The sequence below is a fragment of the Phyllopteryx taeniolatus genome, chromosome 19 (assembly GCF_024500385.1).
Source record: "Phyllopteryx taeniolatus isolate TA_2022b chromosome 19, UOR_Ptae_1.2, whole genome shotgun sequence".
NCBI classification, from domain to species: Eukaryota; Metazoa; Chordata; class Actinopteri; order Syngnathiformes; family Syngnathidae; genus Phyllopteryx; species Phyllopteryx taeniolatus.
The window spans coordinates 5,653,089-5,668,148 of record NC_084520.1 but is presented as its reverse complement, the minus strand read 5'-3'; the positions used below and the strand labels follow the sequence as shown (position 1 = coordinate 5,668,148).

The following is a 15,060-nucleotide window of genomic DNA, read 5'->3' as shown; positions in this document are numbered from 1 at the left end:
AGAACAAACAGATCAAACCCACGCAGGTATGAGGAGAACATGGGGATAACATGTCCAAATGATGTACTGATAGTGGTTGAATCTGGAAGCGAACCATTGTACTTCTCGCTGTGCCTTGTATCATAACACCCTGTAGAAATTTGACTATGCATGTCCAATGGGGTAGGCACGATTGCGGACTGGTTAGAGCGTCTGCCTCACAGTTCTGAGGACCGGAGTTTAATCCCGCCCCGCCTGTGTGGAGTTTGCATGTTCTCCCCGTGCCTGCGTGGGTTTTCTCCGGGCACTCCGGTTTCCTCCCACATCCCAAAACCATGCATGGTAGGTTAATTGAATACTCTAAATTGCCCGTAGGTGTGACTGTGAGTGCGAATGGTTGTTTGTTTATATGTGCCCTGCGATTGGCTGGCAACCAGTTCAGGGTGTACCCCGCCCCCTGCCCGATGATAGCTGGGATAGGCTCCGGCACGCCTGCTACCCTAGTGAGGAGAAGCGGTGACGAAAATGGATGGAAATGGCTGTCCAATGAGTGTTTTTTGTTGTCTGTTCCTCTTAAGGTGATCACTCTGGAGGGCTGGGTGGATATCATGTATTTCGTCATGGATGCTCACTCTTTCTACAACTTCATCTATTTCATCTTGCTAATTATCGTAAGTGCTAACTCCTGATGATTGTAGTTCAAGTTCTTCTACTATTTGACATGACTACTTAGATAACACCTCTTCCCTGTCCTTAGATTGGCTCATTCTTCATGATCAATCTCTGCCTGGTAGTCATTGCCACTCAGTTCTCAGAAACCAAGCAAAGAGAGAGTCAACTGATGAAGGAACAGAGGGTGCGCTTCATGTCCAACGCCAGCACCCTGGCCTCACTCTCTGAGCCGGGTTCCTGCTATGATGAGCTGCTCAAGTACCTTGTCCATGTGGTCCGCAAGGGGGTGAAACAGGTGGCCCACATCTGCAGGTTCTTAGCACGTCGTGCAGGGCTCAACATTGCCGTATCTCCACCGCCAGTGGAACCCCAGCAGAGGCAGAGCCAGAGGAGGAGGAGGAAGTCCTCAAGGCAGGGGTCATTGTCTGTTTACCACATGGTGCACCCTCACCCGCACTACCACTACCATCTTGGGAATGGCAGTGTGAGAGCAGGAGGGAACATCAGATGTCTGGAAGGTCAGGATGTGGACCCATCTTCTCATAACAATGTAGGGCCAACAACCTGTAGTGGGAACCTTACTTTAGCGCCACCACCGCACTCAGTCGTGACAGCAACCTCTGACACAAATCTAGCGGGATATGCTGATTCACACTCAACACTAGGTGTACTCCACCAAGAAACTCTTTGCTGCACACCCACAACCACAGACTTGTGGCAGACCCCAGGCTCATTCTCCTTTACTCCAGTGTCCACGTCTAGGCCAATGAAGAGGAACTCTGTGCCATTTACTGCTCCCGGTCCTAAGAATTACCCCACTCTCCAGGCAAGAGCTCTAGCAGAGTCAAGACGAGGGAGTATGACAACCAGTACTCTCACAAATATCAGCCTTAACATCCCACCAATGTCCTATGGGAGAAGGCGGCAGAGCTTGGCGGACACCCACAACCCCTCAGGTAGATCATTGCTAGGAACTCTTCTGAAGTTATGTTAACTGCACACTGGACGTGCCAAAGTTATTTGTGTGTCTGAACACCAACAACTTTCAACTGCTTAGTTGAACACAAAACTATTATTCTGCTGTATGAATGGCAACCGGTGGTAATTGTACCTTTTGCTGTATTGTGAAAGATTATTCATTTATTTTGCGTGTCACTATATGTTGCTGGCATAGATACTGTAGATGAGTGCTGGCATTGATACTGTAGATGCCCAAACAAACATTACAAACATCATAAATAAATCCTTTTCAGTCCATTTAAGTGAAATTGGATATCTGCAGCACACCTGATGATCTTCCATGACACACTAATGTGCTATGGCACAGTGGTTGGGAAAGGCTCCTCTGAAGTGAAGAATCTAATTCAGCTATCTGCTTTTTAATTGGTCTCTGGCAAATGGCAATACATCATTTTGTTTACATGTAATCTTGTAGTCATAAACAAGCCAACATTGATCAAACCAATATCTAGTGCGTTGCGCTTGCATGCTTTAACAGTTAGTGGGGGTAAAAATAGGACACTGTTATGAAGTGTGATAATAGCATGGATGATTTATTCTCAGTTTGTGTCAGCTGAAGTAAAACAAATGACATACCACCTCTCAAAATGTTCCTTTTCATGCAATCACCTATTAGATTCAGACGTAAATGTGTTGTGATCAAAACTCAAATTAGAATACTTTCCAGAATTCTTTTTCTGCACGAGAGAGAGAAAACATTCTAATTACAGCCAAATGTTAATGCTTTATGTTGTAGCTGGCAACTGACTTCTTTGCTTCTGGCCAAGTTCTAAAAGGCAGTGTGCTCAGCAAAAGTCAGGCCAGATCTGCTCAGGTTATACAGACGGTGGAAACACTGGCTGCCAGCCACGCAGGCTGCAGTACGGTCTGCGGAGATGAAGCTCACGCATTGCTCATCACTGTCAAACACACTCCCTCTGACACACACGCAAGCATCCAAACTTGTTGTTCTTGACAGTAGAATCCTTGATTTATTTTGACATTTTTCATTAAACACTTGATGCATGCTATTTACTCTGCTCTCTCGCTCAGCTGCAGCCCAGCCCTCTTGCCAGCTGTCGGCTCGTGACCTCAGCACCATGAGCAGCGCCACGGACGTGGCCGGGTTGACATTGGACCCTGAAAGTTGCCCTTACTGCGCAAAGGCCCTCGCCAATGAGTCGGAGGGTGGCACAGAGACACCAGGAGACTCTGACAGCGAGGGTGTCTATGAGTTTAACCAAGACACGCGCCGCAGAGACAGGCGGGACAGTCGACAGCCCAGAAAAAAGCCCTTCAGGTTGGGTAAAACAGCTGGAAAGGTTGTGCACTTCTGGAGGTTGGTGTGTGATACGTTCAGGAAGATCGTTGATAGCAAGTACTTTGGACGAGGAATCATGATTGCCATCCTGATCAATACTCTCAGCATGGGGATCGAGTATCACGAACAGGTGAGTGTTTCAAAGGATTGCCGAAAGCCACATTTGCAATGCAGATTTTCAAATTGCAACTTCCGCAAGAGTCAGCCAGAGCTGATGTAGTGATTGATGAGCTCAAGTTAAAGATTAGCTGTGTATGTTTGTGTCTCTTTGTATGATTGTGTAAGCTGTACAGCTCCCACAAGCCCAACTGAAATTCCTGATGTCTCTCTCTGGACTTTTTTATTTACACCAGCATAATTGCAGCCATGTGAGAGAAGAAACGGGGGAAAGAGAGTGTATGATAAGATGAGAGAGAAGGGCAGATTTAACTTTTTTGAGGCCAACAATTGACATACTGTAACTCTTCACTTTTTGTCTTGACAAACATACAGTATCTGCTTACAGTTATGTACACTATAAGGCCAGGGTTGTATTCAGTTAGTAATAGCATGAGTTTAGTTTTTGAACTTAGCAATCCGAGGACCCTATGGTTTCTGCATCACCTGATGGAAATACTTGATTAAGATATTTGTTCATCAAATGTATGTTCTGCATCTTAATGAAGATAAAGTGTTCTTCAGATTGATAATTTATGTGTGCATGCCACCTGATCATTCCCATGATTCTGCAGTATTTGATTTTTACTTTGATTCCGTTTTGCCTAACCTGACAAGGTGGGGATGACATGTTCTTACACTGTACCAAAATTGTGAAACTCATTTTAGTCGTGGGCCTCGTCATGGTTATTGTTTCTCTCAGAGGAGCGTTATGACTGTGAAGCAAATTGATGGATAACTAGTTTTTCAACTATTATTCAATTTATTTTAAAATGCAGCCCTATGGGGGGCACAAGCTAGTACAAACTGTAGGACAGTTCCAAGCCCGGATAAATGCAGAGGGTTGCGTCAGGAAGGGCATCCGGTTTAAAACTTTGTCAAACAAATATGAGCCTTCATTCAAAGAATTTCATACCGGATCGGTCGTGGCCCAGGTTAACGATGTCCGCTGGTGGAGATTCAGCTACTGTGAGTCGAAGACGAAGGAGAGGTGTAAAGCGGGTGCTTCGGCAGAAAGAGAAGAGGAAAGCACAGAGCCTAGAACTGAATGTGGGGACTTTGAATGTTGGGACTATGACAGGAAAAGCTCGGGAGTTGGTTGACATGATGAGTAGGAGAAAGGTTGATATATTGTGTGTCCAGGAGACCAGGTGGAAAGGCAGTAAAGCTAGAAGTTTAGGAGCAGGGTTCCAATTATTTTACTGTGGTGTAGATGGGAAGAGAAATGGAGTAGGGGCAATTTTAAAGCAATAGTTCTAATAATAATTAGAAATGAGCTCATCAGAGGGACGGCCAAGGTCAAATGTTTTGGAGACAAAGTTAGAGAGAGCAGACTTCAATCGTTTGGACAGAGGAGAGATAGTGAGTATATCGGTAGAAGGGTGATGAGGATGGAGCTGCCAGGCAAGAGAGCTATAGGAAGACAAAAGAAAAGGTTGATACTTCCAGTGAGGGAAGACATAAGGGCAGTTGGTGTCAGAGAGGAGGATGCAGGAGAGAGGCTTCCATGGAAAAGAATGACACGCTGTGGCGACCCCTAACGGTACAAGCCGAAAGGAAACGAAGAAGATTCAATTTATTTTAAAAGGGGGATTGGTAACAGAAATGCTTGCAATATCAACATTATTAAAAGTGAAGATAATTTTCTCTTTTGGAATTTTAGCAAGAAACATGAAGTCGACGCACATGATTTGATTTCGCTGGCCACATAAAATGATGTGGCGGGACGGATCTGGCCCCTGGGCCTTGAGTTTGACACCTGTGTTGTAGGCCTTTCCTTACCTTAAAACATTGTGTGCCAGGACCATCTTTACAAAAGGCCCCCTTACAAACGATAAAATAGTCGTAAATTTTCGATGTTTCGCAAGTTTTAAATGTAAATGAGTATTACCATTCTCATTTGTAAAAAGGAATGTACAGTATATTACTACTACCATAGCAAGTTGTGTGTCCTTTTGAAAAAACTGTCACAAAAAGCAAAACATTCGCCGTGTGGTCTCACGTCATGGGCGATATTGTGCGTGATGTCATGCGCTGTGATGAGAATTCCTCCTTGAAGTACAGTGCCATAAAAAAGTATTGGCCCCCTTCTCAAATATGTATATTTTTGCATAGTTTCCCCACTTTAATGTTTAAGATCGTCAAACAAATGTAAATATCACACAAATATAACCCGTTAACTTAAAATACTCTTTTTAAATGGTGATTTCATATATTAAGGAGAGAAAAAAAAACTATTCAGCTACCTAGCCCTGTGAAAAAGTAATTGCCCCCTAAACCTAATAACTGGTTGGGCCATCCTCAGCAGCAACAACTGAAATCAGGCGTTTTCTAGAAGTGGCAATGAGTCTTTCACATCTCTGTGGAGATATTTTGACCCTCTCATACTTGCATAATTGTTGTAATTCAGCAAAAATTGAGGGTTTTCAAGTATGATTGTACTTTTTAACATCATGCCACTGGATTTAAATCAAATTCTGGACTTTGACAAGGCCACTCCAAAACCTTCATTTTGTTTTTTCTTTAAGCCATTCAGCAGTTAACTTGCCGGTGTCTTTTGTATCATTATCCTGCTGCAGAACCCAAGTGAAGTTATGGCTCCAAGATTCTCCTTCATGATTTTCTGTTAAAGAGCAGAATTCATGGTTCCATCAATCACAGAAAGTCCAACTTACATCTCGTCAGTCGTTATAATATTCTCCCAAATGTTTTGGGAATCATTCAGATGTTTGTTTTGTTTTTCTTTTTTTTGTAAAAATCAAGCCTTTTATGTTCTTTTTGGTCAGCAGTGGTTTTCACCTTGGAACTCTGCCATGGATGCCACATTTGCCCAGTGTCTTCCTTATTGTGTGTCATGAACACTGACCTGAAATGAGGTAAGGGAGACCTGCAGTTCTTTAGAAGTTGTCCTGAGTTCCTTTGTGGCCTGGATGATTCATTGCTGTTTTCTTGCGGTACTTTTTTTTCGGCCCTCCACTCCTGGGAAGGTTCACCACCATTCCATAATTTCTCCATTTGAGGTTAATGGCTCTCCCTATGGTTCGCTGGAATCCTAAAGCTTTTGAAATGGCTTTCGTAACCCTTTCCGAACTGATAGATGTCACTTAGTTTATTTCTTGACAGTTCTTGTATTTGTTTGGATTGTGTAATTTTGTTCCAGCTTGTTTTTTAGATCTTTTGTCTGACTTAATTTTGTCGGAACAGATTCTGTTTAAGTGATTTGTTGATTGAACAGGTCTGGAGGAATCAGGCTTATTTGTGATCAATGAAAATTAACCAAAAGTTGTGATTAGCCAAAATTAATTCATGGTTTAACAAGTGTGTGTGTGTGTGGGGGGGGGGGGGGGGGGGGCAGTAAATTTGAATATTTATTTTTTTTTCTTTCATAAATAAAATCATTTAAAAACAGCATTTTAAGTTCACTTGGGTTATATTTGTCTGAAATTTACATTTGTCAGATGATCCACCCATCCATCCATTTTCTGAGCCGCTTCTCCTCACTAGGGTCGCGGGCGTGCTGGAGCCTATGCCACCTATCATCGGGCAGGAGGCGTGGTACACCCTGAACTGGTTGCTAGCCAATCGCAGGGCACATACAAACAAACAACCATTCGCTCTCACAGTCACACCTACGGGTAATTTAGAGTCGTCAATTAACCTACCATGCATGTTTTTGGGATGTGGGAGGAAACCGGGGTGCCCGGAGAAAATCAATTTAGAATCGTCAATTAACCTACCATGCATGTTTTTGGGACGTAGGAAGAAACCGGAGTGCCCGGAGAAAACCCACGTAGGCACGGGGAGAACATGCAAACTCCACACAAGCGGGGCCGGGGATTGAACCCCGGTCCTCAGAACGCTCTAACCAGTTTCCACCGTGCCGCCTTGTTTGATGATCTTAAAACATTAAAGTGGGGAAACTAATCAAAAGTATAAGAATTTGAGAAGGAGTCCAATACTTTTGCAACTTTTTAGGCGGCTTATTCCCAAAATGCTTGACCTCGGGCATTTGACTTTAGAGGTTGCATAGCACAAATATAGCAGTTTCAGTGGCAGCATTTCCAGCATTTTTGGAGAGCAGGATTGTGTGAACTTCAGATTGCTCTGATGTAATACAGTGCTTCATGATGTGTAAGATATCCTACTAAAAGTATGAAAGTGAACACCATATTGGCCTAGTGGTTAGCACATCTGAGGTCTGGAGTTCGAATCTTGGCTCTGGCCTTCGTTTGTGGAGTTCTCCCATTGCTTATGTGGGGTTTCTGTGGGTACTCCGGTTTCTTCCCACATTCCAAAATCATGCATGTCAGAATAATGGAAGACTAAATTGTTCATCGGTGTGATTGTGAATAGACCCTAATGTGACCCTAATAAAGACAAGCACTATCGAAAATGGATGGATGGACTAGCTAATAGAAACCGCCAAAAGGCCAGATACATAAAATGGCTCTGGTTAAACTTTTTTTTCTGTGAACTATATTACAGACCAAAGAGAATTGTAAACCACCAGTGTCTGTTATCAAAACCATTCAGTAGAAGAAGACATACAGGTCAAAGAAAGCCTCCAACACTCTTGTAATGCTTGCAAATAAAAGTAAAAGACAAATATTCACCTTTAAAATAAAAGTAACTTTTAAGTATTACATGTGGCATGTCTAGTAGTGTTTTAACTTTTTTCACTGGCAGATACATTTGTATAAATTTATACAGCACAAGTATTGTTTATTTGTGTGTTGTGTTTTTAGGAGATTGAAACATGTTCAGGTTTCCAGGGGTTATTTTTGGTCCCTGACCCAGTGCTTATAAACATCGCCAGATGGCAACATCCTGAGCACAACTACAGCAGGTTTTATAGGCTTCTCATCTCCACCCTGAGTGTTCTGCCTTATTTTTCTACTTTCTTCTTCTGCCCTTCCTCCACATACCTTGCCTACTGCTTCTCTTTTTGTTCCTCGAGTTTCCTATTGTTGCAATGACTCTTGCTGTTCCGTGTGATTTTTTTTAGTTACTTCCATCCTACTCTTTCTCGAGTGGTTTTTTATTTTTTTATTTTGGGGGGGGGGGTGTCTCCAGACACAGCTGAAAACTTTAACCAGAGACAGATAATTGATTGTTAGCCCACTAACATCCAGTAGAAGGAGGCATTGCCAGTATAATTCTGTCCACATGGAAAGGAAAAAAAAAAGGTTTTCTTTTCCTTAAGTATCATCTAAGCCAAGTTTACCATTTTGGTTTTGCTTAAGTGTACTCTGGAACTACAGCTTGGTGCAGAGAAGAAATGTTTTGCACCATAATTAATGTCCCACGCCTTAAAGCAACATTATGTAGTAATTATATGTTAAAGTAGTTGCTTTCATATTGTTTGGATAGTACGCTGGCTTGTACTAAGAGGAATTATGTCATGCAAATATGTCCTTATATGGCAGATCAGCAGCTTTAGTTGCCTATAATGTTAGTGGAGGAGCCAGGAAACCTCTCGCAGAACATTCAAAATACTACAATTACAAAAAAATCCCTTTTCTTTAGTGACATAGATGTGATTTTTCTTCCAACATGTCAATTATCACTTAATCGCTGTCGACGTTATAACAACACCATTTGTATCACTGACATATTATTGCATCGTGAGTTATTCTCCTGATTCCCACACCTTGTCTATACTGCATATAAAAGTAGAACTATAAAATACTGCATTCATATCACTTATTCCTGTTTTAGATGGATACATGGGATTATTGAAATTCCACTTTCTGAAAATGTCATGTCATTTAGAAAATACAAATGCGTGTTGAACAGTTTGAAGACGCTTGATGCTGTGTTAACATCTTTGAATCCAGTACTCTTGCAAGTGTATAGAGAATGACCACATTCACATGCATAGCCACTCATAAACACACTCAGGCCTCAAACAAACACCGCAAAGAGGAATTGATGATGATATTAAGCAACTTTATAACACACTCACAAGTGAATTATAACTGAATGAATTTGACTTCATGCACAAGCTCTCAATTAGGACTGATCAATATGTTTTTCTTGCATACATACACATAATGTGACACTTCATCAGGATTTGTGCAGGTTGGAATATGGGTGTGTAAAACAGAAAACGTTTGTCAATTTACTACAAAGATCGACCACCTGTGGGTGTTTCTGTTATTAATGCTGGTGCTTTTAATGTACCAATGTCTTCACACACCAGAACTGCTCATCCAGTCTTGACCCTGACCAAAACACAAATAACTTTCATTCAACAAACTTCACAAGAAAATATTTAGAACAAAGCTTAGTGTAGAACACAAGTCCTGTACAACAAATGTGCGATCATACAGTTTATCAAGACATTACAACTGAATTGTGTAAACAATCCTTAATTTAAGAGAGGGCTTATTGTCTTAACAGCTCCTGCATCAGCTAGAAAACTCAATACTCCCAACTCATAACAAGAATCATTTTGCATGACTAATGAAAAACAACGGTAACTGTAAAATGGTCTATAATTAAATGACGTGTCATATTACATACAGTATTTAGGTTTCTGTGCAGAAATTCCTTGTTGAGCATAATGTTAATCCTCATACTGTATATCATGCTGTGTCGGGGATAAAATGTAAAGCCTGTCAGTAGTGTATGTTGTAATAGTAGGAAAGTAGTCATGCGGCTGTCGTGAGCCATTTCCAGTTTGCAGACGTCACATTTCATTTCTACTCACACATTTAATAACGAGTCAAATACACTGAGGATTGTTAAACAACCATGCCAAAATGTTAAAAGTCGAATGTAGATATGCAGATTTCATTTTTTCTTTTTTTAATATATTTTCTGTATTGTTTTTATTCTTAGATTGTCAGCCATTTCAGGATTCAAAAGAACTTCTTTTTAAACAACAATTCATTTTAAACATTGTTTAACATAGATTTAAGACATTTTTCATTTGTCCCTCAATTTCAGTGTGTAACTCAACAATAAATATGTTTGCAATTAAAAGGTTCTTATTTTATGTAACATTAAATTGTTGACAACTACATATTTGCGACTGAATTTAATGCATACTATAAATTATAAACAAACAAATAAATAAATAGACGAGGAGTGAGCACATCCGACGCACAGTTTTGAGGTTTGCGGATTGAATCCGGACTCTGGCCTTCCTGTGTGGAGTTTGCATGTTCTCCCCGTGCTTATGTGGGTTTTCTCCGGGTACTTCCACCCACATTCCAAAAACATGCATGTAGCTTCATTGAAAACTCTAAATTCTCCTTAGGTGGGAATGTGAATATAGAAGAAAAAAAAAAGAAATCATGAAATATGTCACAGGAAACATGAATTTTCAGGGTACTAAATCGATCGCAACTGGACTGTTCTGTTTGTCTTTGCGATCGATTCAATGCCCTGACAATGAAATGACCTGGATGAATGAGAAAATTCACAGGCATGTTTCCCTGAATGTGAGTTAATGGACTTATTCCCACGCAATAATGACTGGACATCTACAGCTACATGTGAGTTATGTACAGCAAGAATGTGATCCCGGAAATATGAAGTAGCCTCCTGATTAGATGGACCATCATGGATAAAGATGCTGGGCATCCGGCCTCCTTCAAACACAGACATGTTACCCAGCAAGCCATCAGTGTACGGAGCAACAGTGCCTGAACTCTCCCTGTCGATGACACATAACAGAGCCCCCTTTGTCTGCTTCCTTTCTCATAAACACACACTTGCACACAAAAACACTCAGCTGCTATCGTGGCGGCACGCACATCCACTCAGTATGAGGGCAGCAAACTAGGGAAGCGCATATGACACCGAGATGTGGAGAGTGGGGACTTGGGTTGCAGGGGAAGAAAAAACAGATGATTAAATAGAGTGTTGGATAGGGATGACAGAGTGTAAGGACTTGGAGGTGAAGGGATTGAAGGGAGATTATGGAGGCAGACGGCTCAAACATGTTAAGAGAGGGTGTCTGCTTTATCGGCATGCTGTTTAAGAGCATTGCCATTTACGGTGGAGATGATGGAATCATTGTACGTCTGCCAACTATGCGACATAAGCCCACAGTCTATTTACTCGGGGAGGTCTTAGGCTCTCTAATTTAGCATAAGAAACTTCGTCAAAAACTGCCAGTGTCCTACAGTTTGAATTCAGTCCAAATTTGCTCCTTTTAGGTGAAGAGCGATGATGTTGAGTTAGAGTTTAGCATTGTGATTTCCTATGAATGTTGTAGGAGTGATTATTTGAAAAAATGTAAACAATTGCAGCCATTTAGAGAAATAAAGTGTTACATATTCATATTTGTCTTTCCTATGATAACTTGATCAGTGTCTTCACGTAGATAAATATCAATAATGATTAATAATAACATATCTGTAATTGAGGCAAATTTGTCAGAAGTCCGGCCACATTAATCAGTAAGCAAAAAGTAGCTCTCGTTTTCAAAAAGGGTGATGACCCCCTCGTTTAAGGGGAGCAATTAACAGTGATCGGAAGTCTCTTTTGAATCACTTGGTCAATAATGCTATGAGACAATGCTTTAATTTTGTTCAACTTGCAAGCTATTCACCTGGATGAAATTAAAAGTTAGTACATTGTTTTGGGAACTCTAATAATCAGTGATTGGTTAAATCAATATCAATTAAAGATTCATCCTATAGGTATTATTATTTTTTTATTGTAACTGTTTTCGTATGTAATTGCTCACAACACCGCGTTGACTGAAGGGCCCCAGATTCATTTCTCGTCATTGGCATTGGACCCCCAGGGCAACAATCATTTACTGGAATCGTCTTAAACTTTCCATCCATGGTATTGCAATTTTTACAAGAAAATTTAATTTGTTTTGATCAAAATAATTCCACACTTAAATTCACTCTCTTGCTGTTCACTTTTTGCTTCAATCGATGGAAGCCCATTGAGGCAATAAACTAATGACTGAACCCTCTTCTCGCTGCTACCAAGTAGTGTAATCATTCATATCACAACTGAAAAATAGAAACAACATAATATTGTTCATACTAATGTTGCATCCATCAAACTCTATCGGATTGATAGAGTATGGATTATAAATAGATTAACATGCCAACCCCCTACTTGTTTGTTTGTTAATGTACACGGTGTACTGTCAAGTTAATATCATTAGCAACCCATCTGCAGTCAATGGTAACTTTATATAAACTATGACATCACTGGCTATTGACACATACAAAATGAGCACAATAAGTATCATAAATGATCAATGATATGTTTCTTTTTGTGGATATGTATAATCTCCAATTCACTTCCTTTTTTTACAATGGGAGAAAAAACATTTTTCACCCACTTCGTGCTCCAAACAGAAACACTCATAGCTTATGTCCATCATTGTCTGAGGAATTAAGAATTTCTGAAAACACTGGGGGCAGACTTTGAGTCAGGGTTTTGCTGCAATGCACCAGCTCCTAATCTGGGTTTTGGAGGAAGGCTTTTCCAGCCCTCAAGACTGTGAAATTCAAATGACAGAATCACTGGAGTGATCAAAAGATGCGTTCAGTCATTTCCTGATTCACTGAGATTTAAAATCACAGCTGCCTTTACCTGACAAGTTCTCAATTTGTTTTCATGGATCTAGATGAATGTGCGCTAAATAGAATGTATCCAGATTATTACTACTTTACCCACTAATTATACTAGTTGCATTTTTATACATTTTGTGCTTTTCTGCTTTTACCTTGATTTAATATTGTTGTTATTGCTGTTGCAAAAAAAGTGAGCACCCATAAAGATTTTCACTTGTGGAGGCAGCACTTCATCACCAAACCACCAAATTACACTAGTCAATTAGTACAGCGGATTGACGTCAGTAATTCCACCGAACATGTGCCGTTCATCAGAAGGGAACATTAATAATGATGTTAGCTAACATTAATCGTTGCTATCACTGCAGCTCTGCTTACCTTTTGGCGTCAACAAGATAGTGCTTTCGTGTCATTTGGCGGCCTGACTCCCGGCTGCCATTTCAAAATGGCGGCTTTTTGACTAGTCAAACTGCCAAGCCATGTGGAGAAACTCAGTGTGGGTGCGGTATTATGTAAATTAGCCACATTGTTACAAAATTCTGAAAACCTTGCTCAAAGACCCATTTTCAGAAATAGGGATAAGGCTCCAGCACTCCCGCAAACCTAGTGAGGATAAGCGGTACAGAAAATGGATGGATGGAAGGCATACAACAAAATATTTGTATTTTTATTTCACACTTGATCATTGGACAGGGATGCCAGAGACTATTTGTATACAAGCAATTAAAAAAGTCAATTCTGGATAGTACTGGAGGTCTCCTTTAACCATCCATCCATTTTCTGAGCCGCTTCTCCTCACCGTGCTGGAGCCTATCCCATCTATCATCAGGCAGGAGGCGGGGTACACCCTGAACTGGTTGCCAGCCAACCGCAGGGCACATATAAACAAACAACCATTCGCACTCACAGTCACACCTACGGGCAATTTAGAGTTTTCAATTAACCTACCATGCATGTTTTTGGGATGTGGGAGGAAATCGGAGTGCCCGAAGAAAACCCACGCAGGCACGGGGAGAACATGCAAACTCCACACGGGCGGGGCCGGGGATTGTACTCCGGTCCTCAGAACTGTGAGGCAGACGCTATAACCAGTAGGTCACCATGCCACCCTCCTTTAGCCATTTAAACATTTTTTATGCTTGCAAAGTTCATTTAAATCACCAATGCAATGTATTTTAGCACCAAGAATGACAAACCTGAAGAACCATTTGTTTAGTTGGCGACTCTATCATGTGTTAGATTTGTTAAATATTTGTAATTCAGGATGTTGGCCTGATTGTTTTCAGGCAAAAACACAGAACTGTAAAAACACAATATTTCAGAAATTGCTGTCTTGCACCTAAATGAATTTAAATTGTAGACGGATTTTGCTTGAAAATTAATGTATATTTTATGGTTATTGTATAATAAAAAGGTTGTAACAACACCATTTGTGAGTTAGACCGTGAATACAGAGTTATTTTTTTAAATGAACACTCACTGATGGTGTAGTGATACAGTCGCCTCACTTGGCTGTAGGCAGCGTGGGTTCAGTTCCCACTCAGTGACGGGGTGAATGTGAGTGCGAATGGTTTTCCAAGTCTATAAGCGCCCTGCGACTGACTGGCAACCAGTTCAGGGTGTAGTCTGCCTTTCGCCCAAAGTCAGCTGGGATAGGCACCAGCACCTCCGCGACCCTGAACTAGATAAGTGGTATTGAGAATGGATGGATGAAATGTATTAAAAGGTAAATTAGAAACAATCGGAAATATTGGCTCTCATGGAATGCTGGGGAGCAACTAAATGAGTCAATGATCTTGCCTGTATATCTTTTACATCTAACTTTTTTCTTTTCGAAAACAAGACCAATCAACATATAATCACAGCGAGCGTATATCCCTCTTTATTTCATGCTTCAAATTACTTCCGATACAGCAACCACAGCCACTTGATTAAATCAACACACTCGCCCAGCGCAGTGCTGCGTCATTAGCAGTCTGAGTGCAGCATTCCATTTGCATCAGATTAGCTGGCATTACTTTAGCGCTAACCAGATTACGCTATTCCTCATCAAACACACTTTACCTCCTCATGCTCCTGTAGCCTCATTACACAGGAAACGGACATTCAAGGCGGCAATTAGAAAAGCAACAACAGTTTCTCTCTTAAACACACGCAACACGTGTAGGCATTCATCTCTCCCTTGCTAGTACTCACGCGTCAGTTCCCATTATTGAATTAAGAAATGAATCGCCTTTGATAATTGTAAACTTGAAATACGCCACCACAATAATACGTCCAAGAAAGTGTTTTATTGTCTCTCACTCTCTGCAGGAATCATGAATGATGTCTGGGGAATGTGTACTATACAAGATAAAACAATTGCAGAGCAGAAACCGT

The 15,060-nt window shown here is 41.0% G+C and overlaps 1 protein-coding gene across 1 annotated transcript in view; it reads left to right on the top strand.

Annotated features, from left to right (window-relative positions):
- The window catches only part of cacna1g (calcium channel, voltage-dependent, T type, alpha 1G subunit), a 256,127-nt gene that overhangs the window by 148,204 nt on the left and 92,863 nt on the right, over nt 1-15,060 (top strand). The window contains exons 8-10 of the mRNA XM_061755517.1: nt 558-650; nt 737-1,607; nt 2,704-3,101. Of these exons, the coding sequence (XP_061611501.1) occupies nt 558-650; nt 737-1,607; nt 2,704-3,101 (1,362 nt within the window). The remainder of the gene's footprint in view (nt 1-557; nt 651-736; nt 1,608-2,703; nt 3,102-15,060) is intronic.